Source organism: Nansenia antarctica (assembly GCF_963989245.1).
Source record: "Nansenia antarctica genome assembly, chromosome: 2".
Lineage (NCBI taxonomy): Eukaryota > Metazoa > Chordata > Actinopteri > Argentiniformes > Microstomatidae > Nansenia > Nansenia antarctica.
Genome location: NC_137675.1, coordinates 49,992,534 through 50,017,085, shown reverse-complemented (window position 1 = coordinate 50,017,085; position 24,552 = coordinate 49,992,534). Strand labels below are relative to the sequence as shown.

General features: G+C 47.8%; 3 protein-coding genes across 3 annotated transcripts; all 3 read left to right on the top strand.

Annotated features, from left to right (window-relative positions):
• Positions 1-615: 615 nt before the first annotated feature.
• On the top strand, positions 616-14,916 carry kri1 (KRI1 homolog). The gene is made up of 18 exons (XM_080524050.1): positions 616-787; positions 918-997; positions 1,080-1,185; positions 1,305-1,404; positions 1,493-1,544; positions 1,632-1,681; positions 1,823-1,919; positions 2,037-2,111; positions 2,273-2,376; positions 2,586-2,718; positions 2,867-3,133; positions 3,775-3,847; positions 3,944-4,083; positions 6,060-6,222; positions 6,440-6,570; positions 13,082-13,146; positions 13,260-13,355; positions 13,516-14,916. Exons 1-18 carry the CDS (start codon positions 703-705, stop codon positions 14,072-14,074), a joined length of 2,376 nt encoding a protein of 791 aa, XP_080380176.1. The 5' UTR covers positions 616-702; the 3' UTR covers positions 14,075-14,916.
• On the top strand, positions 14,835-20,196 carry LOC308150231 (kinetochore protein Spc24-like; the record flags this gene model as incomplete). The annotated part of the gene is made up of 6 exons (XM_080523084.1): positions 14,835-14,912; positions 17,929-18,100; positions 18,271-18,415; positions 19,316-19,420; positions 19,854-19,930; positions 20,090-20,196. 6 exons carry the CDS (start codon positions 14,835-14,837, stop codon positions 20,194-20,196), a joined length of 684 nt encoding a protein of 227 aa, XP_080379210.1.
• A 1,824-nt stretch (positions 20,197-22,020) lies between these two features.
• Positions 22,021-23,890, top strand: LOC308150230 (protein KRI1 homolog; the record flags this gene model as incomplete). The annotated part of the gene is made up of 4 exons (XM_080523083.1): positions 22,021-22,180; positions 22,788-22,918; positions 23,613-23,677; positions 23,791-23,890. The coding sequence occupies 4 exons, from the start codon at positions 22,021-22,023 to the stop codon at positions 23,888-23,890; spliced, it is 456 nt and encodes a 151-aa protein (XP_080379209.1).
• Between the last annotated feature and the right edge of the window lie 662 nt (positions 23,891-24,552).

Here is a 24,552-nt window from a genome sequence, read left to right as displayed (position 1 = left end):
TGGGTGGAAGGAGTTTGGGGGTGACGAACAGAATCAATGAACCGAGACAGTTCTGTCTCAGTAAAGAGGCAGTGGGAATACACTTACATTACATTGATAAATAATGAATATTTAATCGTTGTCCTGTTTAATAGCAGTTCAGAACAGGGAATGTGACTGTGACTGTGACTGTCCTCTCTTGGTCTAGAGCCCTCCCACCCCATCACTCTGGTCAGAGATGAGTGGGCCTGTTTGCCACAGATAGACATGAATGACAGAAATCTTTAAAACGTACATGTGTATCTTACTTATGTTGGTCAATAAGTAAACAAGAATGCAGGCGGCAGGCGCCGTGATGGAAATGTGTATTGACAGTTTGTATTAGAGCGCCCCCCAGGGGTGCTTCTGTGACAGTGACTCTAAAGCCCCAAATAAGCACACACCAAAAGTAGATACACTTATATTGTTAGATAAGTATCACACTGCAAACATGTTATTGTTTGAAAATGTTTGCTATTATTAAAAAATAAAATAAAAAGATGTATAAATGAACAAGTGTAATATTATGATTGGTTCTTACTTTACCGGAACTCTGAACTCTCCGGAACCCACGTGGTCCAGCTGTACACATGCTGCTGTGGACATGGTTATACGACCACCGTTCCCTAAATTACTGATACTTTAAATATATATGTATATATATTGTTAAGTTAACAGTTAAACATGTCAGGCAAATCAGAACTGAAGATTAATTCCAAGTTTGCGGAGAAATATGAGAAGTACAGACAAAAAGAAGAGTTACAAAGGCGTAAGTAGTAGTCTTGCCTAGCATATTAGCTAGCCAGATAGCTTACAGTGGCTAGCTAGCTAGTTAACTTTGCTTCCAGTTGTTGTCCAGACCATTGCACTAACTTATGTTCAACACTGTTTCATATCAGTGAAGGATCGTTATGGGGACCAAGTTGACGACAGTGAATCGGGTTCTTCAGACTCGGAGTCAGATGATGAAAGTGAGGTGGTGAGTATCTACAAGCTAGCTAAGTGGTTTCCATCACTTTGATCAGTCTGGTTCATTTTTTTCCATCATGATGTTTCCACAGGAACTGGACCCCAAACTTGATAGGGACTTCTACAGAACTCTCTCACTGTTGAAAAAGAAAGACCCTAAGATCTACCAGAAGGATGCAAAGTTCTACGCTGAGGAAGGTATGCTATCAGTTTAGCCCTGTTTGTACGGAACAAGTGGTTATGATGGTATGACGACTGTTTTGGAGGAGGGATGTCTTTCACACGTTGCCTTCTGCTCTGTACTCTTTCTTCATCAGATCCGTCTACTAGTGACGACCAGCCTTCAACCTCAAAGAAAGCTGTGAAGCCAATGTTCCTGAAAGATTATGAACGTAAAGTTATCCTTGAGAGGGGAGGGTGAGTGAGCTACTATGTCTCTTGTCTGTGTATTGAGACAGTATTTTGTACATGATATTTGTACTCACATTTTTCGCCTGATTTTCAGTAAATATGACGAGGAGGAGAGTGATGACGAAGAGTCTGCAAGAAGAAGAGAGGTAGGCTCACGTTATGATACATTCATAAGTTGCAAATAACTAGGGGTCAAGGGCCATTTTTCATTGCTTGTCTTTGTTCTCTTACAGAGAGCCGCATCTCCCAGTTACATGCAGGAACAGAGGGAGCTGAAAGAGAGGTAAAGGAGTCAGCTGTAATCCTTATTGTTGTGTGTTTATGTCTGGAAAAAGACACAATTTCCCTGTGTGAGTATACACCGTACTGGCCTTTGACACTGTCTTTGTATTCTACCACTAACACAAACGCTTGCTTGCTTCAGCTTCCGGAAGTTTATCCAGGACAGTGATGAGGAGGCCGGCGAAGGAGAAGAGGATTCTAAGCTGCTGAAAAGGAGAACCAAGACACAGGAGGAGAAGGTGAGAGAGGAGACCTGAGCTCAACCATCTGTCCTGTTTTACAGTATACAGTAGTACCCCTGTAGAGAGACCCCCTACGTCCTTCTAACCCGCAGTCTTTGTAAATCTATCCCTCAGGATAAAGAGGAGGAGGACTATGTGGACTGGCTGAAGGGTGCAGGAAATGAGGGCCAGGAGGAGGTGCAGGATTTGGTGAGTGTGTGTGTGTGAGAGAGAGAAAAAGCGAAGGGGGGAGGATATCGTGAGAGGGAGGGAGAGCGGGAAAGAGAGTGGATGAAAAAGACAATGCGACTGTAATGGCCACTCTGCCAGACCTCTGACTGGAGTACGGTATATGTCCTGTGTTGAGACAGAAGCACCTCAGGGACTACTGGAACGACCCTGAGCTGGATGACAAGGAGCGCTTCCTCCGGGACTTTGTCCTCAATAAGGGCTACATGGAGAAAGATGACGAGAGGTGAGTTGTTGTTTTTTTCGTCTGTTTTTTTTAACATGATATCGGTTTAATGTGTGTTTTGTGTGTGATTTATTGTGTGTTTATTAAGTTCTTTCCTTGTTTTCATGTTGTCCTTGTGATAAGCTGTGACCTATGAAAGCCAGAAAGAAACCGCCCAGTGCCACCCTGACTGTTTACTGATAAGAGTCTGGTTATGCATCTGTGTCTAGAATCCCCAGCTATGAAGAGGTGCTTCAGGGTGACCCGGATGATTCTGAAGAGGAGGGGGAGACGTTCCTAGAGCGCCAGGAGGACTTCGAACGGGAATACAACTTCCGCTTCGAGGAGCCCGACGCCACGAAGGTGAGACCTCTTCATCCTCTTTTCTACACTGTCCGTGCGGTGTAGTGCAAAACGACGCAGTCCTCTCACCTTATCCTCTTGTCCACGTGGCGTAGTCGAAGTGACGCGGCCCTCTTACCCTGACGCTCTCGTACGGTCCCCCTCTCAGATCAAGACGTACCCCCGCACCATCGCCACCTCGGTCCGCTCCAAAGACGAGCGGAGGAAGCGGAAGAGGGACGAGGTGAAGGAGCGCAAGGTCAGGGAGAAGGAGCAGAAGCACGAGCAGCTGAAGATGCTGAAGAACCTGAAGGGGAAGGAGATCATGGACAAGCTGCAGCGGCTGAAGGAGCTGACAGGGAACGAGCAGCTGGCCTTCAGCCAGACGGACCTGGAGGGAGACTTTGACCCCCAGCAGCACGACCAGCTCATGCAGGTGGGAACCCCTATGGACACACGGGTCCCCCCCCCAGGGTTCCCACGGGCCCTTGAAATCCTTGAAAGTTTGTGAATTTGAGAAAGGAAAATCAAGGTCTTAAAAGTTTTAGAAAATAGACATGGGTCATTGAAAGTGCTTGAATTCCCCCCCCCTCTCTCTCTCTCTAAAAATAATATCTATATTCAAAAATGTTTTACATAGCTCATCAACCTAGTAAATAAGTCTCTGTATTGCTTAACTTTACACATATTTCACAATATATTGTTTTGCTGTGCTGTGGTAGAGAAGGCAAGAGACCATCTAGTGTTCACACATTCAAGCCTCTCTTTTTAATTGTTGTCTGTGAGCGGATAGTTCCTATTATATAAATTCTCATCTAGATCTGTCTCAAACTATGCCGTGTTGGGTCCTTGAATTTAAGGGAATTGAGTCTTGAAAGTCCTTGAAGGGTGCTTGAATTTGATGTTTCAGAAGGCGTGGGAACCCTGCCCCCCGCAATGAGGAGATGTGCCCTGGATAGACAGACATTGTGGATATAAGATTGTTTCTGAATCGGGGTTTCAGCTTTATCTCTACGGCCTCATAATTTGTACAATTATATGTGTTATATAATTGTATATAAATCTCTCGATTTGCAGAAGTTCTTTGGTGACCAATATTATGGAGAGGACGACGGGGAGAAGCCCCAGTTTGATGATGATGAGCTGGAGGGTAAGAAGAGTTTCTCTCGTTATTGGTGACTACATTGAATTCCCTAGAACCCGTGGCCTTGTAATAAGTGTGCCTACCACTTCCTCTGTTTCATAGAACACTGGAACTGGGACGCTTGGACTGGGGAGGGTGAAGACAAGGAACATGATGAAGACCAAGAATATGGTGAAGATGAGGAAGGGGAAGGAGGAGCACATGGAAGCCACCAGCCCGACTGTGAAGATCCAGACTTTGTCGTAAGTCGATTTATTTCCTATGTTCAATTCAATTATACTTTATTTATCCCCGTGGGGAAATTCATTTTGCCACGCCACTTTCTAAAAACAACACATGACAACACAACATAAAGGACAGACAACAATACTGGGCCAGCCATGTATAGTATATAAAAAAACAGTAAGATCATGATTGATGAATTGAGAAAAAGATGGCTATAGTTATGATATTAAAATATAAAAAGTGATGATGATGCTTAAAATAAATAAATAAATACAGATTCAGTTCAATACAAATTCAGGAGCCTTGACCCCGACTACTACTTTAGTTGCCATTGAACAGTCTTAGAGCAGCCGGGATAAATGATTTTTTATAGCGCTCCGTCCTGGAGCGTACCGAAATGAACCGCCCTCTGCGGCGGCTGCTGGTTTGCCCAGCGAGGACATGATGGAGGGGGTGGTTGGGATTGTCGCTGATGGACAGCAGCTTGCTCCTCGTCCTTCTCTCCACCAGTGTCCCCAGAGAGCCCAGCCTCCTTCCCACCACTGAACCCGCCTTTTTTACAAGCTTGTCCAGCCGTCTGGTATCCCTTTTTGAGATGTTTCCACCCCAGCAGACTGCAGCGTAGAAGAGAATGCTGGCCATGACAGACTGGTAAAACATGGCCAGCATCTCTCCACACACTTCAAAAGACCTAAGTCTCCTCAGGAAGTACAGCCTGCTCTGGCCCTTCTTGTAGAGTGCCTCTGTGTTGGCGGACCAGTCCAGTTTGTCGTCCAGATGCACCCCCAGGTACTTGTAGGTCTTCACCACCTCGATATCCTCGCCCCGGATGTTAATGGGCAACCGAGGTGGCTTAGACCTGCGGAAGTCTATAACTAGCTCCTTGGTCTTGGTTGGATTGAGGAGCAGACCATTCCTCTCGCTCCAGACGCTGAAGGCTCCTGTCAGATCCCTGTACTCCCCCTCCCGTCCATCCCTCACGCACGCCACTATGGCTGTATCGTCAGAGTACTTCTGTACGTGGCAGGACTCTACTGAGTTGTAGTTGAAGTCTGACGTGTACAGGGTGAACAGGAAGGGAGCCAGCACAGTTCCCTGCGGAGCCCCGGTGTTGCTCACTAATATGTCCGAGACACAGTTCCCCAGCCTGACTGACTGTGGCCGTCCAGTGAGGTAGTCCATGATCCAGGATGTAGTGGAGGGATCAACCCCCATACCTGAAAGCTTCTCTCGGAGTAGAGGAGGCTGGATGGTGTTAAAGGCACTTGAGATGTGACCATCACTTTTCCATCTCATGTTGGTCCCACCTCCAGTGCTGAGCTAATGGGCAGACGGTGACGCATGTGAAGAAGAGGTCCCGCTGCAGGAGAAGTTACAGAGCAGCGTGTGCAGTGTTGTCCTGTCGTTCCCCCTGCACACACACAACCTGCTGCCTTCTATCCCTGTCTGTCTATCTATCCCTGTCTGTCTGTCTGCATCACACGACAGGCAGGGACGCTTGGTCTCAGACATACTCCCTCAGATCCTCTTAGTAAAAGGCTGGTATTATATGTGGTTAATAGTGTCATTTTCCGTGGTTAGTGTTCTTTTTCTGTGGTTAATAGTGTTCTTTTTCTGTGGTTAATAGTGTTTTTTTGTGGTTAATAGTGTTATTTTCTATGGTTAATAGTGTTATTTTCTGTGGTGAATAGTGTTATTTTTCCATTTCAATGAATAGAGGTCCAGTTGATGTCGGAGATGGTCAGGCCTGTAAGGTCTTAGGCCACTTACCTGATCTTTCAGAATCAGAATGACTTTATTCACCAAGTAGGTTTTCACATACAAGGAATTTGCTGTGGTAGTTGGTGCAAACAGGCAACATAAGAATAATAATAATAAGAATTAAAAAGCAAGTAGTGCAAAAAATGCCAAGGAACATAGATATAAAATAAAGTAAGATATAAATATGAATATGAATGAATGAATATTTACAATATATATTTCACCTGAACAGATGGATGCAGACTATGACCCCAGCCAGCCGTCGACCTCCAAGAAGCAGAAAAGGAAGGAGAAGAAGAAGTTGACGAAGGAGGACGCTCCACTGATGGGAAAGAAGAGAAAGAAGTCTCACTTCGCTGAGGTCATCACCCAGAACAAACCTGTGTTCGATCCCCGTAAGTGTGAGAAGATCCAGAACCTTGGTTTTTAGTTACCTTTATTCGACATGTTTTACCTCGTCAGTGTGAAACAATGTTCCCATTCTATATCCAGTTGATTGTCATGTGAAGACTGTATTTGAGACCCTGGACTTTTGTTATGTGTGTTTCCAGAGTGTTGTTCTTGTACTCTGCAGGGACAATAAAGTTGAATCTAATCTGATGTGTGTTTCAGAGGAGAAGAGCTTCGAGCAGTACCTGGATGAGTACTACAGGCTGGACTATGAGGACATCATAGACGACCTTCCCTGTAGGTTCCGCTACAGGCAGGTCCTGGCCAACGACTTCGGCCTGTCCACCGACGAGGTGAGTCTGTGTGCCCATATCACACTGCTGGGCAGGGCTGGCTTGCCAAAAGTGCTGGAAAGGCCAAAGTGCTGGAAAGGCCAAAAGTGCTGGAAAGAATATCAGAGCCAGCGCAGTTCGGTTCGGCCTTCTAGTGTGTTAAGCCCCCTGGACTCTCTAGGTCGGGCTGGGGGAGGTTTGGGGGTTGCGTGTTGTGCCGTCCCTGAGTCCAGCGCTGATGAGCCTAGATTTGACTGATCTGGTATTGCCTCCCTCCGGGGACGGCTCTGACCAGGGCATGACTTCAGTTAATCTTCTCTCTGAGCTGGACGATGGAGGGAGGGAGGAGGAACGGAGCTCATTGTGGGCCTGAACGAATGACATGAGTAGTATTATCACTAGTTGTTATGAAGGCCCACAATTTAGAGCCAGTTAGTTTCCCCGAATCAGCCCTATTTTGCCCCTGTTATTTCCTTAATTATTTTCCATACTATTCATGTACGTTGTCATGAAGGTGTATGTATTGTTATTGTAATTGTATAAGTTCTGTCTTAGATTTGTTTAGTATTGTGCAAGCGCCAGATTAGTGGGCGTGGTTTTGAGTGGCGTACGTGACCGGATGTATGATTGGCGTACGTGACCGGATGTATGTTCGGTTGGTATATATAGCGACGGAAGTGGTCTGTGCGTCAGAGTGACGAGAGTGAGTGAAGAAGAAGAAGCAGAGGGAACCGAATGTGAGACAAAGATGGTGGATCAGTAAACGCACACGGTGCTGAGACCGAAGACAACACGAGTCATTTAGAGACCTGCCTTTAACCTCGACTGTTAGTAGTGAATCACTGGCTACCCGCAGCACCGCGGGAGTTCGGAGTTTGTTGAGTTGGCAGCGCTAGCCCAGTTTAGCTGTGTCCCCGTTAGCCAGCCTTGCTAGCCGCCGGCTGCTAACGTTGGCGCATAGCGAGACCCAAGCTGGACAGAGCCGTCGCCTCCACGAGGTGGATTGCGACCGACCGCTGACTCCACCGGAGCTGACCGTGGACCACCGGACCTGAGCCATTCACACATCGTCGTTTGCTACGAAGACGCCCCTTTCCCTTCGAGTTGCAACGTCACTCCCCCCCCCTTTGTCTGCTGCCTTCCTCGAAGCACATGCGAGCTCCAACCAGGCCTCAACGCGCTCATTTCAGTCCGGGACTCTAAGCCTTTTCAGGCCAGGTACTGTGTGTGAGTGAGTGATTGAGTGTGTGTGTGGCCGGCGGGGAGGGAGTATATATGGGGATGTATATATCATTTGTATAAATAAATGTGTTTGTTCATATTTGATACATTGCTGTGTGTTTAGTTGTCTGTTAGCTAATGCTAATGCTAATGCTAATGCTAATGCTAGTAATGCTAGTCTAAAGGGTTGCTGGCGCCCCCTGCCTCTATCCTCCTACACTGCCGATTTAGCTCAGAGTTAGTTAGATAACCAGCCCTTCCTAAATTCTACAGTCCTTTAGCTACTCCCTGGTTACAATTGGTCCTTCGAGCCGGATAGGTTGTGTAGTGATAGCATGGCTGAGCGCAGCCAACCAGACGAGACAGACATCAAAGAGCACCAGCCTGAGGATGAGATGGCAGAACAGCAGGGTTTTGCCGTAGAAACGGAAGAGCAGGAAGGAGAGGCCCGGTCTGACAGCGCCTGCGGGCGGAAGAGGGAGGGCCTCAGCCTCAACGATCTGCCTCCCAGTACGGCGCGCTCGAGACCTAGCTCCTGCCGTTCAGTGGCTTCCTCCCGGTCCAGGGTTTCCGTGGGCAGTTCTGCCTCTGGGGCGGATAGCATGCACTCCAGAGGGAGTAGTGCCGCGCTGTCAGAATGTATGCGCCAACAGGCCGAGATGGCGTTAGAGCGGGAACGCCTCCAGTTCGAGCGTGAACGCCTCCAGATGGAAGGAGCGGAACGTGCGGCGGAGAGACAGCGCCAGGAGGCGTTAGAGAGGGAACGCATCCAGTTCGAGCGCGAGCGCCTCCAGATGGAGAGAGAGCAACTGCACGCGGAGACGATGGCGGAAGTGATGCGGACCATGCGCGAAGTGTGCATCAGCAGAGCTCCGTCGGCCCGTAGCTCCAGAGCATCATCCGCACGGCCCTCTCGAGTGCCATCTCCTGAACCCCCCGCCGATGGCTCCATGACCCCCGCCATGACTGTCCAACTACAGGCCCAGCTGACCACCTTGAAGGAAGAGGACCAGGGACCCGACCGCTACGCGGCCCAGAGGGAGCCAGCGTCGCTGCCCGGGAGGGGAGCCATTCCCCAAGAGCGTAGCACACCCCTAGGTCCTCCAGTGAACCAAAAGGCATGCAGGCCGGACACCCAGACCGTCACTCCAGCCCCGATCATCCACTACAGGATGTTTCCCCAGGTGGAGGGACCCAAGTTCCCCTTCTTCAAGGACGAGGACAGGAGCCAGTATGTGGAACTACGCATCTGCCTAGACACGCTCTTGGACGACTCCTGCTCAGAGTCCTACAAATATGCGATTCTCCTTCAGCATGTGAGGAACCCCAGAGCCCACAACATGGTTCTGGCCCATGCCTCCGCACCGACACCTTACACCAGAGCGCTCGCCGACTTGGATGCCCGCTACGGTCGTCCCTGGAACCACGCCCTTGCTGAACTGCAAGCCCTCGAACAGCAGGCCCCCATCAAGGATGAACGGGCGCTGGATGACTTCGCGCTCCGCGTGCACACCTTGGTTGGAATGCTGAAGACGCAGGGCCCAGCTGGCGCCAGCGAGATCACCAGCACCTCCAACGTAGAGCGGCTGCTCCGCAAGATCCCACGCTTCCGGCAGGAGAGGTTCCGGCGACAGCAGCGCGTTCGTAACCCCGGGAAGTTGGGTCTGAGCATGGCTGCCTTCGCGGAGTTCCTACTGGAGGAAGTGCATGACACCAACGTGGACGCCATGGGTTACGCTGAGCCGAAGAAGGAGAGGGAGAAGGGAGACCGCTGGGACAGGCCGAGCTCGAACAGAGGACGCCCAGTAGGAGTGCTGCACACGGAGGAGGAGCCTCGGAGAGAGAGGAAAGCCCGACCTGAGGGAAAGGATTCCTCTCAACCCCCTCAAAAGGGACGGAGAGGTCCACCGCCATGTCCGTACTGCACCAGCGAGCACTGGTTCAATGAGTGCAGTGACTTCAACAACCTGAGTACCGAGGCCAAGCAGAGGTGGCTCGAGGAGAACAAGAGGTGCTGGAACTGTGGGCGCGACCATCTGGCTAAGAACTGCACCTTGAGGAGAAAGTGCAACCGCTGTGAGGAGGTCCACCTCAGCATCCTACACGAGGTCTCCCTCGCCAGGTCCACGGAGGGCACCAGAAGCCCTAGGTCCGGTAGCGCACCGGAAGAGGAAACACCTGTCTACTATCTAGACCCAACCCAGAGCAGCGGCTCCAAGGTCCTACTGAAGGTGGTGAAGGTCCGACTTCACCACAACAACGCTGTGTACGACACGTACGCCGTTCTAGACGACGGGTCGGAACGGACCATCCTTCTCCAGGAGGCAGTGCGCCAGTTGGGGCTCCAAGGGACTGAGGAGAAGCTGACTCTGCGCACGATACGTCGCGACCTTAAAGAGGTCACCGGGGCGAGAATCAACTTCTCTATCTCCCCGGCGGGGCGGCCGTCGGACAGATATCGGCTTCAGAATGTCTTCACCGCAGACCAGCTAGCGCTCTCCCGCTACGACTACCCCCTGGAGAGATTACGCGCAAGATATTCCCACCTACGGCGAGTAGACCTACATCCGATAGAAGGAGCGGAGCCAACCCTTCTCATCGGCTCGGACAACGCTGCACTGATCGTGTCGCTCCGTCCTCCGCTGAGAGGACCACGAGGCTGCCCGATGGCTGTTAAGACTGCGCTTGGGTGGGCCCTCCAAGGCGCTACCGAGTGGAGAGATAGAGACGGGAGAGCTACGTCATCCCTCCATGTCCGAACCGAAGAAGTGCAGACCATCAACTGCCTTCACACCAGTGTGGACTCCATGAATGCGGCGCTACTAGACAACGTCCAGAAGCTGTGGACGCTAGACGTTGCGCCCTACAAGAATGAGAAGCTCTACGTACGGTCAAAGGAGGACGTCTACGCCATAGACCTCCTTAAAGCAAAGACAGTGCGTATCGAAGTCCAGGGCGTGAAGAGGACATCTACCAGCCCTGTCTCCAAACCTAACAGGAGAAGATCTACCAGCCCTGTCTCGAAACCGAGGAGGAAAAGATCTACTAGCTTGTCGGTGAGGAAGAGGTCAGCTCAAAGGAGGAAGACGCCGGCGGTGCCAGAGCCGGACGATACTCCGCTGACCGCTGAGTTGGAGCTAGCTCTGCCTGCACCTGTGGCCATGGCCTACACCCAACTGAAGGTGAAGGAGGAGGAGCCAGAGCCGGAGCTAGAGGCGGAGCCAACGGAGAGCAGCGGAGTTGTGGTGTTGTTGGACGACCCCGTAGCCGAAGACACGAAACCACGCATCCGTAAAAGTCCGTTCAAACACGGCAAGAAAGGGCGAAGGAACTTACAAGGAAAGTGGTGCAAACAGAAGCAGAAACCGGGAGAGAAAAGGTTAAGACGTCAGGCTATATCGCCCGAAGGCGGGGCAAGTCCGGACGGCGTCGAAGACGATGTTAGCGAAAACATAAAACAGGTCCCCACCTCAAGCCTTAAATTCCTCGGGTCGAAAAGACCCAGATCCAGGCCTAAAACGTTGTCGAAGCAGGTGGAAATGGACCTGACTCAACAACTGTTATTGCAGGACGTGAAAGAGGACACCGTGGACGACGAAGACATGACGTCGGACTCCCTCGACGCCCAGCCGGGCAAATCAAAGTTCGCCAAACACATAAAGCACTTCATCATGCCGGTGGTCAGCGCCCGGTCCTCGCGGGTCATCAAGACCCCGCAGAGGTTCATGGACGACACCGGCATGTCCGTTCTGCCGCGGAGAAACTCCCTCAAATTACAAAGGACACTATCACCTCATACCTCACGCTGCTAGAGCAGCCTAGCCAGTGTGCCTTCCATAGTTAAATGAAACCGAGGGTTTCATGGGGCGGCTGTTATGAAGGCCCACAATTTAGAGCCAGTTAGTTTCCCCGAATCAGCCCTATTTTGCCCCTGTTATTTCCTTAATTATTTTCCATACTATTCATGTACGTTGTCATGAAGGTGTATGTATTGTTATTGTAATTGTATAAGTTCTGTCTTAGATTTGTTTAGTATTGTGCAAGCGCCAGATTAGTGGGCGTGGTTTTGAGTGGCGTACGTGACCGGATGTATGATTGGCGTACGTGACCGGATGTATGTTCGGTTGGTATATATAGCGACGGAAGTGGTCTGTGCGTCAGAGTGACGAGAGTGAGTGAAGAAGAAGAAGCAGAGGGAACCGAATGTGAGACAAAGATGGTGGATCAGTAAACGCACACGGTGCTGAGACCGAAGACAACACGAGTCATTTAGAGACCTGCCTTTAACCTCGACTGTTAGTAGTGAATCACTGGCTACCCGCAGCACCGCGGGAGTTCGGAGTTTGTTGAGTTGGCAGCGCTAGCCCAGTTTAGCTGTGTCCCCGTTAGCCAGCCTTGCTAGCCGCCGGCTGCTAACGTTGGCGCATAGCGAGACCCAAGCTGGACAGAGCCGTCGCCTCCACGAGGTGGATTGCGACCGACCGCTGACTCCACCGGAGCTGACCGTGGACCACCGGACCTGAGCCATTCACACATCGTCGTTTGCTACGAAGACGCCCCTTTCCCTTCGAGTTGCAACGTCACTCCCCCCCCCTTTGTCTGCTGCCTTCCTCGAAGCACATGCGAGCTCCAACCAGGCCTCAACGCGCTCATTTCAGTCCGGGACTCTAAGCCTTTTCAGGCCAGGTACTGTGTGTGAGTGAGTGATTGAGTGTGTGTGTGGCCGGCGGGGAGGGAGTATATATGGGGATGTATATATCATTTGTATAAATAAATGTGTTTGTTCATATTTGATACATTGCTGTGTGTTTAGTTGTCTGTTAGCTAATGCTAATGCTAATGCTAATGCTAATGCTAGTAATGCTAGTCTAAAGGGTTGCTGGCGCCCCCTGCCTCTATCCTCCTACACTGCCGATTTAGCTCAGAGTTAGTTAGATAACCAGCCCTTCCTAAATTCTACAGTCCTTTAGCTACTCCCTGGTTACACTAGTATCTTTAGTAGTAGTATCATTAGTATTTGAAATCTCATTCAGTCAAGGTTCTTGACAACGAGTAGTATGGACCAGTAAAACATTTTATTGGACCGTTATTTATCCAGGGTCGTCTCAGTGAGATGCGATCTCTTTTTCATGAGTGACCTGGTCGAACCCTTTCAGCAGTAGTGTTTTGAGCTAACCCAGTAGCTGCATGTGCTTCAGCTGTCATAGAAAAGCATGCTCTCTCTCTCTCTCTCTCTCTCTCTCTCTCTCTCTCTCTCTCTCTCTCTCTCTCTCGTGTTCTATTATCACACTAACACGCTGCCTCTCCTCAGATCCTGGGGGCAGATGAGAAGGACCTGAACCGCTGGAGCTCCCTGAAGAAGACCTGCATGTTCAGGTACCCAACGAACCCAACTGAACTAGATGAATCTGCTGCTGTGAGAAAATGGCTATTCTGACCGTTCTTTCTCCCTTTCTCTCCCTCTTTCTCTTATTCTACCTCTTTCTCAGGTCTGACAAGGAGGAGATGAGTGATTTGAAGAACTACATAATCAAAGCCAAAAATCAAAGCAGAAAGAAGGAAATCTTGAGCTCCTTCTATTCCGAGTGAGTATTGAACATTGGTGTTTGCATGTTAGTAGAATAAACTGTTAAAAAAGACAAAAAAAAGCTAAAATAGTGTTTGATGACAATATGTTGCCCTGTTAACATAATCATCATCAGCGCTAACCAGTTTGCCTACTCTATCCATCATGTCTACCTGCAGGGAGGACAAAGACCAGGCAGAAGGCAAGAACAAAGTGGGGAAGAAGAGGAGGGACCGGATGAAGAATGCAGAAAAGGAGGAGAAAGACAGTGAGGCTGGACCCAGCCTGGCCGCCTCATTAGACTCTGCTGAAGGCCCTGTGGTCCAGGCCCTGAGACAGGCCGGAGAGGAGGGCGAGGATGACTTCCTGGTCCCCAAGAAGAAGATGAAACTGGAGGAGGAGAAGAAGACGGTGACCGTCGTCGAGGAGACAGCAGAAACCGCCGTCAAGGAGACAGCTGAGACCGTCGTCAAGGAGACAGCCGAGACCGTCGTCAAGGAGACAACAGCAACGGCCAAGCCTAGGACTGAAAGGCCAAAATGGCCCAAGAAGAAACACAGGCAGTCCGGAGGACGCCTCATGCCGGGGCCCTTCAGGGTGAAGATGGGGGGCCGAGAGTTCAGCGGACAGAGGCTGAGGGCCTACGGACTGAACCCCAAGAGGCTGCACTTCAGACAGCTAGGCAGGCAGAAACGAAAAGAAATAAACAAAGCAGAGAAGCAAAAGAGCAAGCAGTGAAGGAGCGGGTGAAAGGACACAATCAGACTTGCTCAGCACGTCATATTATTATCTGGTTGGCAGAGAACTTCCTGCCAACTGAATATGTCCAAAATGTGACTGCACATAAGAAAAGAAATCACAGTGCTTCATGATTCTCTTATCACTGTGTTAACAATGTTCTCTATGGGCACTATTAGCAACATATCCAGTTGATAGTTACCAGTAAGTTCTCTCAAGGATTCTATGTTTCTCTGAATGCAACATTAGCTTAGCTGTTTTCAATTTAATATTTTCATTTAATTTTCGTATTTGTATCCATTAAAATTACCAACTGGAACAGATCATTGTTCTCGATGTGACTGTGTTTTGTAATATAAGCAACAAACTTGTATAAATACATTTGTGTACTCACTACTTTGTGTGCGCTGTAATGGTTCTTGCTTAATGACTACAGGTGCAACTCAAAAAATTAGAATATCGTGCAAAAGTTGGCATTTATTTCAGTAATTCAACTTAAAGGGTTAAACTTAGATATTATATAGACTCATTACATGCAAAGCGAGATATTTAAAGCCTTTATTTGTTATAAATGTGATGATTATGGCTTACAGCTTATGAAAACCCCAAATTCAATATCTCAGAAAATTTGAATATTGTGAAACGGTTCAATATTGTAGGCTCAAGTGTTACACTCTAATCAGCCAATTAATCCAAAACACCTGCAAAGGGTTCCTGAGCCTTTAAATGGTCTCAGTCTGGTTCAGTAGAATTCACAATCATGGGGAAGGCTGCTGACCTGACAGTTGTGCAGAAAACCATCATCGACACCCTCCACAAGGAGGGAAAGCCTCAAAAGGTAATAGGCTAGGTGCACGATCTCCACTACCTGAAAGGCACCTTGCATGAACATATCCTGTCTCACTCTATTGGTTTAATTGATTAATCAGTTGTGCGGTAAACTGTTGGAACACACAGTGCACAGCTGATTAATCAATTAAACCAATAGAGTGAGACAGGATATGTTCATGCAAGGTGCCTTTCAGGAAGTAGTGGAGATCGTGCACCTAGCCTATTGCGAAAGAAGTTGGATGTTCACAAAGTGCTGTATCAAAGCACGTTAAGTGGAAGGAAAAAGTGTGGAAGAAAAAGGTGTACAAACAACAGGGATGACCGCAGCCTGGAGAGGATTGTCTATATTCTAATGTTTTGAGTTGCACCTGTATACTGGACTTTAGAAAGGTCATACTTTGTGTTGTATGTAGGGCAGAACTACTGTTTAGTGGAAGAACACCCCATGATACAAACTGCCTGAAATATCTTGTGACAAGATGCAGAGCAGGGATCTGTTCACTGATACGCATACATTGTTAAGGATTAAATCAAATAGTAAAAATCAATTGTCAATTCATTTTATACCCCTCTGCCTTGGATTCCCGTTACTTTGGCGCCCTCTTGCGCATATAATAGGCAAGCTCTGAATTTGTCGACTTCAATGAATTTCCTTCTTCTAATGTATATTGAAGTAAAACATTATTATAAATTGTTTTCATCAGTATGAAGATATTTAATTAATTTTGTATGTATTTAACTCCATAATGTTACTTAAGCAATATCACACGAGAGGGAGTGTGTTATACTGAATATCAGCACGGCTGTGATTCGGTCGTAGGTACTAATGGACTCGCCCAGACTGCCTCAGTTTCCCCAGCTCGCGGCGCCCAGCTGATGGAGCGGCTCGTGGAGCAGCATTAAACACCACGAGCCCTGCAGAGATAAAGGTCCTGTCCCCCTGTACTGATACCAGCAGGGGGGAGACTTTGAAGACATCTTAAGATGTCTCAATGTGGACGTGGAGAACGTCTGAGGTTCCTCCTCTTGGGACATTCTCCTCTGATAGATTTTGAGAAGGAAACGAGGAGAGGACATGAAGAATCAATGATAGACGTTCGAGATGCTGCCACACAGTACACCTGCAACAAGTCACATCTATTCGAACATAAATATCTATATCTAGTCTATTCGAACATAAATATATATATATATATATATATATATATCTAGTCTATTCGAACATAAATATATATATATCTAGTCTATTAGAACATAAATATCTATATCTAGTCTATTCGAACATACATATCTATATCTAGTCTATTCGAACATAATGTAGTCTAATTAACGGTAATTTAACACCTGTGCGGCGGAGTGATACATAGTTAAAAGTCCCAGTGCTGTTATACTATCGTAACTCATGGAATGCCTCTTGTCCAATCAAATTACTTGGTCGGAACTAACTGTTGTATAAATAATGTCAAGACATTTTCGTCAGACACTTACTCGGCATCTCATCTGTTAAGGCGCGCGCTGGAAGGCCCCCTTTGAATATACGGGAACAGAGTGAAGTGTTTACGTCGAGCAACATCTCAGGTACGTTTATGGGGAATAAACCCCACATATTCATTGTGTATTGGCGTATACGCTATGTAAGATCTTGACAACAACCTTGTTGGTAGAGGGTGGTATGAAAGTTAATTATTATAGCTAAGTAACAACCTTTATACAGCGCGCTAGCCCAGTAAGATGGTTGACACAATAAATACAAGAAGAGTTCAGAGAAGTCTGAGCTGCTTCTCCTGGGAAACGTTATCTAGTAGTATCAGTGGCGGGCGGTGCATTTCACACCTAGGCCTTCAGTGATGTCCGACACATTCCTACCTGAATTATTCTACCTCTTAATACCATCGTTATGACGCCATGGCTCTAGAAACTAGACAGAAACACAGTATAACCGGGCGTTGCATCACCTTAACATAGTCAGACAAGTACAACAGAGTTATATTAATATTTCCGAAGCATTTTTAATCAATAAATCCGCATTTACAATGAAGAGTGTTAAACTAACATCTTTAAGATCGCTACATTACCCACGTCTGTCGTCTCGTCCACCATAATAGCGACAAAGGGTGCCTTTTTAATCTCCATTTTGATCTCTTCTCCCACTTCAGCAATAGCAAAAATCAGGTCGTTTTGTATTTTGCCTGACGTCCCAGTAAACACTTTGTTTGTGGACAGGTGGTAATGTAAATCTGGGTTGTTTTCAGCCAGAAAAGAAAGAAGCTCAACGTAGTTTCCTGTTTGTGGACTCGGCGCTTTTATCGTGTCCCCTAAATGAAAGTTATTGTTTACCCAAAAACAGGACACAATCGATCAGTATTATCGATCAGTCAACGAAAGCTTTCGTTGTGATGCTCCGTTTCCCTGCGCACTTTCAAAAGTTTCACATCTACCGGCATATACGCATCTCAATAGTGAATATCAATAGTGCGTATCAATAGTGCGTATCAATAGTGCGTATCCAATCAAAAGACGTGCTGGGTGCTGACATCATTGAGCCTTACAGCAGGCGCCGTTGTTGCTTTTGCTCGCATCTACGTAGGTTTACTAGGAACGCCACAGGTTTTCTCGTTCCAATGTTAAGTTACAGGTCGTATCCGCGGCACCGTTTAGCGTGCAGGCTGGGCAGATTTTGGAGCCCCCTAGCAACACATTTTGATTGAATAAAAGCTCTAACATAAAGGCCAGCCCTCCAAATCTCAATCGGAGACTGGAAGCAGCGCAACCAAGAGGAAAGCTATGAAATGAAGAGAATAGACTATGGGGAATCATTAATACATATTTGTGGAAAAAATATATTAAAATAAAATGTATATTCTGATGATGTTTAGGCCAGCAGAGAAGGCCTTGCTGGCCCTGACGGCACACCACTGAGTAGTATACATACAGGGTGAGAACTGTTATGTAGCGTCATGCATTTGCTAAACGTGAGCAGCCAATGTTACTTTTCTTAAACATTTCCATATCCCCCCTCCCAGGAAATACCTTTCACGATGTCCCTGATCGATTTCGAGGAGACGGGAGAACAGTTGGTCAACCTAATCAGAACCAGCAAAGCTGAGAATGGTTTGAGGCCGGTGAGGGAGAAATACCAGGTCTTATTTGATCGACAGTTGGAAACGAAGAAAATCATGACCGAGATGTTAGCCGGTAAGGAAAAGTCATCACACTCTCTGTGCTAACTTGTGTATCTCTGAACCCTGTTTAGATCTAAGTAGTGCCGTGCTGTAGATGTGCTACTATGCACCACCGAACAGTTTCATGCCCTCCAATTTTGTCCCCTACCCGTCGTCCTCTCCTCTCCATTCTTTCATGCTCAGATGTCGTCCACGTGGAGGAGAGAGTAGGCCAGATTCTGCTGGACAAGGAGGAGCAGAAGAGCCAGACAGAGCGGAAGCTGGAGAGCCTGGAGCTGGAGCTGTGTCAGCACACAGCCAGAAGCCTGACCATGGATTCAGAACTACAGTATCCATAACATTCACATTTACATGTTTGGCATTTAGCAGACGCCTTATTTCAAAGCGACTTACACTCAATACATTTGACTAAGTAAATGAATCATGAATCCACCAGTCGTAGCAGGAAGAATAATCCAGCTCACGCCCGGGGCCATTGGTAGTCTCTGTGATGGAAGGAAAAATCTTCTTCTATCACTATCTTCTAAACCTAGACTTTTTTTTATTTTAATATATAGACACTGGAGAAACAGGGAAACCGTACAAGGGGGCAATATAAGTTTTAGGGGACTCAGTAAAGGGGAAAAAGGGGAAAAAGCGTGTGTCTTCAGGAGACGCAGTGCTGAGGGGCATTAGAAGTCTCAGGAGGAGCAGTTAAGGTGACACAGTATACAATAACACAGTCTGTTATGCTCTAGAGTACAGATCTTGTTTGTTCTCTTCAGCTCAACACATTAGAACGCTACACCCTGGGCAGATGTTTTTTTCCTGAGCTTGTCTAACAATAACCAGATTGCAATCCGTTGCAGCGATTTAAGATGAAAAAATGTCAGTATTATGCACCAATTGAGTCTGAGGAGTCCCTGCACCGAGTTGTGCAGGGTATGGTGTTGTAGGTATGGTGAGCTCCGGTGCTTTCCCCCGAAAAATATTGCAATTTGAAGTTCTATCAATTGTAGTGACAGGGTTTGTTTTTGCTGCTTTTGACATTGAATCGAAGGCCAGCCCAGAGGTTTCTCATGGGATACTTTTCAAGTATTATCCACCAGAACAGACAACACCTAAGTGGTGTTGACTGTTTTTTAATGTATAACTGTACATAGGCCTGCTGTTAAACCACTATGTTGAGAAGCGTGGCCCTTGGATGCGCTCTGTGTTGTGTGTTGGCATCCTTGACCTGTTCCCTCAGGTTCCTGCAGAGGGAGCTAGAGACTCTGCGTGACACAAAGCAGGAGCTGCAGGAGCTGCAGCTGGAGGTGGACGAAGACACCACAGAGGTCATCCCATCAGCCATGTGAGTGGCCCAGAAACCCTGACACCCTAGACCCTTGTGTAGATCTGAGAGGATTGGATAGGTATAGGCAAGATGGGGGACAATTCCGCATAGCTTATGTGAAGGCAAGTGGTAGAGCAACTAACCATCTTTTTCTATTCATCCTTTTCAGATCTACACAAGGGGGGGTAGGCTTTGTTTCTGGACAGGGCCTAGCAGTCATGTTATGGAGGGAGTCACTCTGAGCACCGTAGGGTGAAGCTGGTTCTAAATGCGTGCCTTGGTGAATCTCCACCTGGTGCATTTACTGTACATATGACCTCCCTATGGGAACAGACAACTACACCAGAACACCCCGTCACAACAGTGATTGTACCAGAGGAGTTGTTGAGCACCGATCTCCATGAGCTAAGAGGTCCAACCTGACTTCCTTTTCTGTTCCCCTCCACCACAGATATATAGCCCAGCTGTACCACCAGGTCACCAAGATCAAATGGCAACATGACACAGAGCCACACATTCTGAAAGGGGGTATGTAATCTATCTGTCCCAGTACTTTTACCCATGTTGTTCATCCATTGCTTTGACAATCAGCACCTACCGTGTGGAGTAGTGTGTTTGTGGTGGTTTGACGTGGGTTTTGGTTGCGTCAGGACAGGGCTTGACTGTGTTGTGCTTCACCCCTTCCAGTGCACTATGGAGCAGACTTGGCCACACCCATCCACATGGACACCTCTGTGCGTTCTCGCTGTGAAGTCAGTGACAACCTGTGGGCCTTCGTCACCACTGAATGGTAGAGAGGTGGAGCAGAGAGAGAGAGAGAGAAGGGTGCCTCATCTGTCCAAGAATTGTATGTCTTGTAATTGTCTTGTCTGTTATATTTATAGGTTTTGTATAATGTTCTAATGTTAATAAAGACTCTTGTTTTTTCACACTAAAATTGTTTTTACTATTTTTGGGATTGACTGATATAACATGTTTTTAATTAACCATAGTTCAGCTTTTCTTTTTTTTTCCTCTTTTTTTTCCAGATTTTATCCCTTTTTCACCCAATTTGGTATCCAATTGAACCCAACCTAGCATCCAATTATCCCCTGCCTATTGCGTAGGATCCGCCGCCCGACCCCGTAGCCGGCAGCCCCAGAGGAGATCGCCAGGCAGACTAGCTGACTGGCTCCTCGAGCCCAACACCGTTATTCCGGCACCCAGGGGGCGGTGTTGCGCGACGGATCCTTGTCCGGAAATAGTCCTATACCGCCCTCGGGAGCGGCCGCTCAATATGCCGCTCCCTGTGTGCCCTGGCCATATCCGGGTCTGGCGAGACCGGGATTCGATCCCAGTCCCCGGTGGGCAGCTTGCACTAGTGGCTAGTGCTTAGACCGCTACACCACCGCAGGGCTTATAGTTCAGCTTTTCTAAAGACAACATCGATTGGAATGTTTATTTGGGTACCGGTTATATGAACTGCACACCTGGCTGGAATTTGTATTCCTATCTTTATTGCAGTTTTTTGGGGGGAGAAATCGTGCACTTAGTGGACTGAATCAATTAGTGGCGGAGGAAATTCATTCGTGGCGGCCCGCCACCAATAAATGCATATAGAGGAAACACTGCTCACTAATGTGTCCGAGACACAGTTCCCCAGCCTGACTGACTGTGGCCGTCCAGTGAGGTAGTCCATGATCCAGGATGTAGTGGAGGGATCAACCCCCATACCTGAAAGCTTCTCTCGGAGTAGAGGAGGCTGGATGGTGTTAAAGGCACTTGAGATGTGACCATCACTTTTCCATCTCATGTTGGTCCCACCTCCAGTGCTGAGCTAATGGGCAGACGGTGACGCGTGTGAAGAAGAGGTCCCGCTGCAGGAGAAGTTACAGAGCAGCGTGTGCAGTGTTGTCCTGTCGTTCCCCCTGCACACACACAACCTGCTGCCTTCTATCCCTGTCTGTCTGTCTGTCTATCCCTGTCTGTCTATCTATCCCTGTCTGTCTGCATCACACGACAGGCAGGGACGCTTGGTCTCAGACATACTCCCTCAGATCCTCTTAGTAAGAGGCTGGTATTATATGTGGTTAATAGTGTCATTTTCCGTGGTTAATAGTGTTCTTTTTCTGTGGTTAGTGTTCTTTTTCTGTGGTTAATAGTGTTTTTTTGTGGTTAAGTTTTCTTTTCTATGGTTAATAGTGTTATTGTTCTGTGGTGAATAGTGTTATTTTCTATGGTTAATAGTGTTATTGTTCTGTGGTGAATAGTGTTATTTTCTATGGTTAATAGTGTTATTGTTCTGTGGTGAATAGTGTTATTTTCTGTGGTGAATAGTGTTATTTTTCCATTTCAATGAATAGAGGTCCAGTTGATGTCGGAGATGGTCAGGCCTGTAAGGTCTTAGGCCACTTACCTGATCTTTCAGAATCAGAATGACTTTATTCACCAAGTAGGTTTTCACATACAAGGAATTTGCTGTGGTAGTTGGTGCAAACTGGCAACATAAGAATAATAAGAAGAAGAATTAAAAAGCAAGTAGTGCAAAAAATGCCAAGGAACATAGATATAAAATAAAGTAAGATATAAATATGAATATGAATGAATGAATATTTACAATATATATTTCACCTGAACAGATGGATGCAGACTATGACCCCAGCCAGCCGTCGACCTCCAAGAAGCAGAAAAGGAAGGAGAAGAAGTTGACGAAGGAGGACGCTCCACTGATGGGAAAGAAGAGAAAGAAGTCTCACTTCGCTGAGGTCATCACCCAGAACAAACCTGTGTTCGATCCCCGTAAGTGTGAGAAGATCCAGAACCTTGGTTTTTAGTTACCTTTATTCTACATCTTTTTTTTTTTTTTTTTTTTTTTTTTCCAGATTTTATCCCTTTTTCACCCAATTTGGTATCCAATTGAACCCAACCTAGCATCCAATTATCCCCTGCCTATTGCAGTGGCCGGCAGCCCCAGAGGAGATCGCCAGGCAGACTAGCTGACTGGCTCCTCGAGCCCAGCACCGTTATTCCGGCACCCCGGGGGCGCTGTTGCGCGACGGATCCTTGTCCGGAAATATTCCTATACCGCCCTCGGGAGCGGCCGCTCAATATGCCACTCCCTGTGTGTGCCCCGGCCATATCCGGGTCTGGCGAGCTGGGATTCGATCCCAGTCCCCGGTGGGCAGCTTGCACTAGTGGCTAGTGCTTAGACCGCTACACCACCGCAGGGCTTATTCGACATGTTTTACCTCGTCAGTGTGAAACAATGTTCCCATTCTATATCCAGTTGATTGTCATGTGAAGACTGTATTTGAGACCCTGGACTTTTGTTATGTGCGTTTCCAGAGTGTTGTTCTTGTACTCTGCAGGGACAATAAAGTTGAATCTAATCTGATGTGTGTTTCAGAGGAGAAGAGCTTCGAGCAGTACCTGGATGAGTACTACAGGCTGGACTATGAGGACATCATAGACGACCTTCCCTGTAGGTTCCGCTACAGGCAGGTCCTGGCCAACGACTTCGGCCTGTCCACCGACGAGGTGAGTCTGTGTGCCCATATCACACTGCTGGGCAGGGCTGGCTTGCCAAAAGTGCTGGAAAGGCCAAAGTGCTGGAAAGGCCAAAAGTGCTGGAAAGAATATCAGAGCCAGCGCAGTTCGGTTCGGCCTTCTAGTGTGTTAAGCCCCCTGGACTCTCTAGGTCGGGCTGGGGGAGGTTTGGGGGTTGCGTGTTGTGCCGTCCCTGAGTCCAGCGCTGATGAGCCTAGATTTGACTGATCTGGTATTGCCTCCCTCCGGGGACGGCTCTGACCAGGGCATGACTTCAGTTAATCTTCTCTCTGAGCTGGACGATGGAGGGAGGGAGGAGGAACGGAGCTCATTGTGGGCCTGAACGAATGACATGAGTAGTATTATCACTAGTATCTTTAGTAGTAGTATCATTAGTATTTGAAATCTCATTCAGTCAAGGTTCTTGACAACGAGTAGTATGGACCAGTAAAACATTTTATTGGACCGTTATTTATCCAGGGTCGTCTCAGTGAGATGCGATCTCTTTTTCATGAGTGACCTGGTCGAACCCTTTCAGCAGTAGTGTTTTGAGCTAACCCAGTAGCTGCATGTGCTTCAGCTGTCATAGAAAAGCATGCTCTCTCTCTCTCTCTCTCTCTCTCTCTCTCTCTCTCTCTCTCTCTCTCGTGTTCTATTATCACACTAACACGCTAACTCTCCTCAGATCCTGGGGGCAGATGAGAAGGACCTGAACCGCTGGAGCTCCCTAAAGAAGACCTGCATGTTCAGGTACCCAACGAACCCAACTGAACTAGATGAATCTGCTGCTGTGAGAAAATGGCTATTCTGACCGTTCTTTCTCCCTTTCTCTCCCTCTTTCTCTTATTCTACCTCTTTCTCAGGTCTGACAAGGAGGAGATGAGTGATTTGAAGAACTACATAATCAAAGCCAAAAATCAAAGCAGAAAGAAAGAAATCTTGAGCTCCTTCTATTCCGAGTGAGTATTGAACATTGGTGTTTGCATGTTAGTAGAATAAACTGTTAAAAAAGACAAAAAAAAGCTCAAATAGTGTTTGATGACAATATGTTGCCCTGTTAACATAATCATCATCAGCGCTAACCAGTTTGCCTACTCTATCCATCATGTCTACCTGCAGGGAGGACAAAGACCAGGCAGAAGGCAAGAACAAAGTGGGGAAGAAGAGGAGGGACCGGATGAAGAATGCAGAAAAGGAGGAGAAAGACAGTGAGGCTGGACCCAGCCTGGCCGCCTCATTAGACTCTGCTGAAAGCCCTGTGGTCCAGGCCCTGAGACAGGCCGGAGAGGAGGGCGAAGATGACTTCCTGGTCCCCAAGAAGAAGATGAAACTGGAGGAGGAGAAGAAGACGGTGACCGTCGTCGAGGAGACAGCAGAAACCGCCGTCAAGGAGACAGCTGAGACCGTCGTCAAGGAGACAGCCGAGACCGTCGTCAAGGAGACAACAGCAACGGCCAAGCCTAGGACTGAAAGGCCAAAATGGCCCAAGAAGAAACACAGGCAGTCCGGAGGACGCCTCATGCCGGGGCCCTTCAGGGTGAAGATGGGGGGCCGAGAGTTCAGCGGACAGAGGCTGAGGGCCTACGGACTGAACCCCAAGAGGCTGCACTTCAGACAGCTAGGCA

Excerpts from the sequence above, each read along its gene's own strand:
- kri1 (XM_080524050.1), top strand. The coding sequence starts at position 703 with ATGTCAGGCAAATCAGAACTGAAGATTAATTCCAAGTTTGCGGAGAAA. Across the intron at positions 788-917 it reads AAAAGAAGAGTTACAAAGGC|TGAAGGATCGTTATGGGGAC; the intron begins GTAAGTAGTAGT and ends GTTTCATATCAG. Across the intron at positions 2,719-2,866 it reads AGGAGCCCGACGCCACGAAG|ATCAAGACGTACCCCCGCAC; the intron begins GTGAGACCTCTT and ends TCCCCCTCTCAG.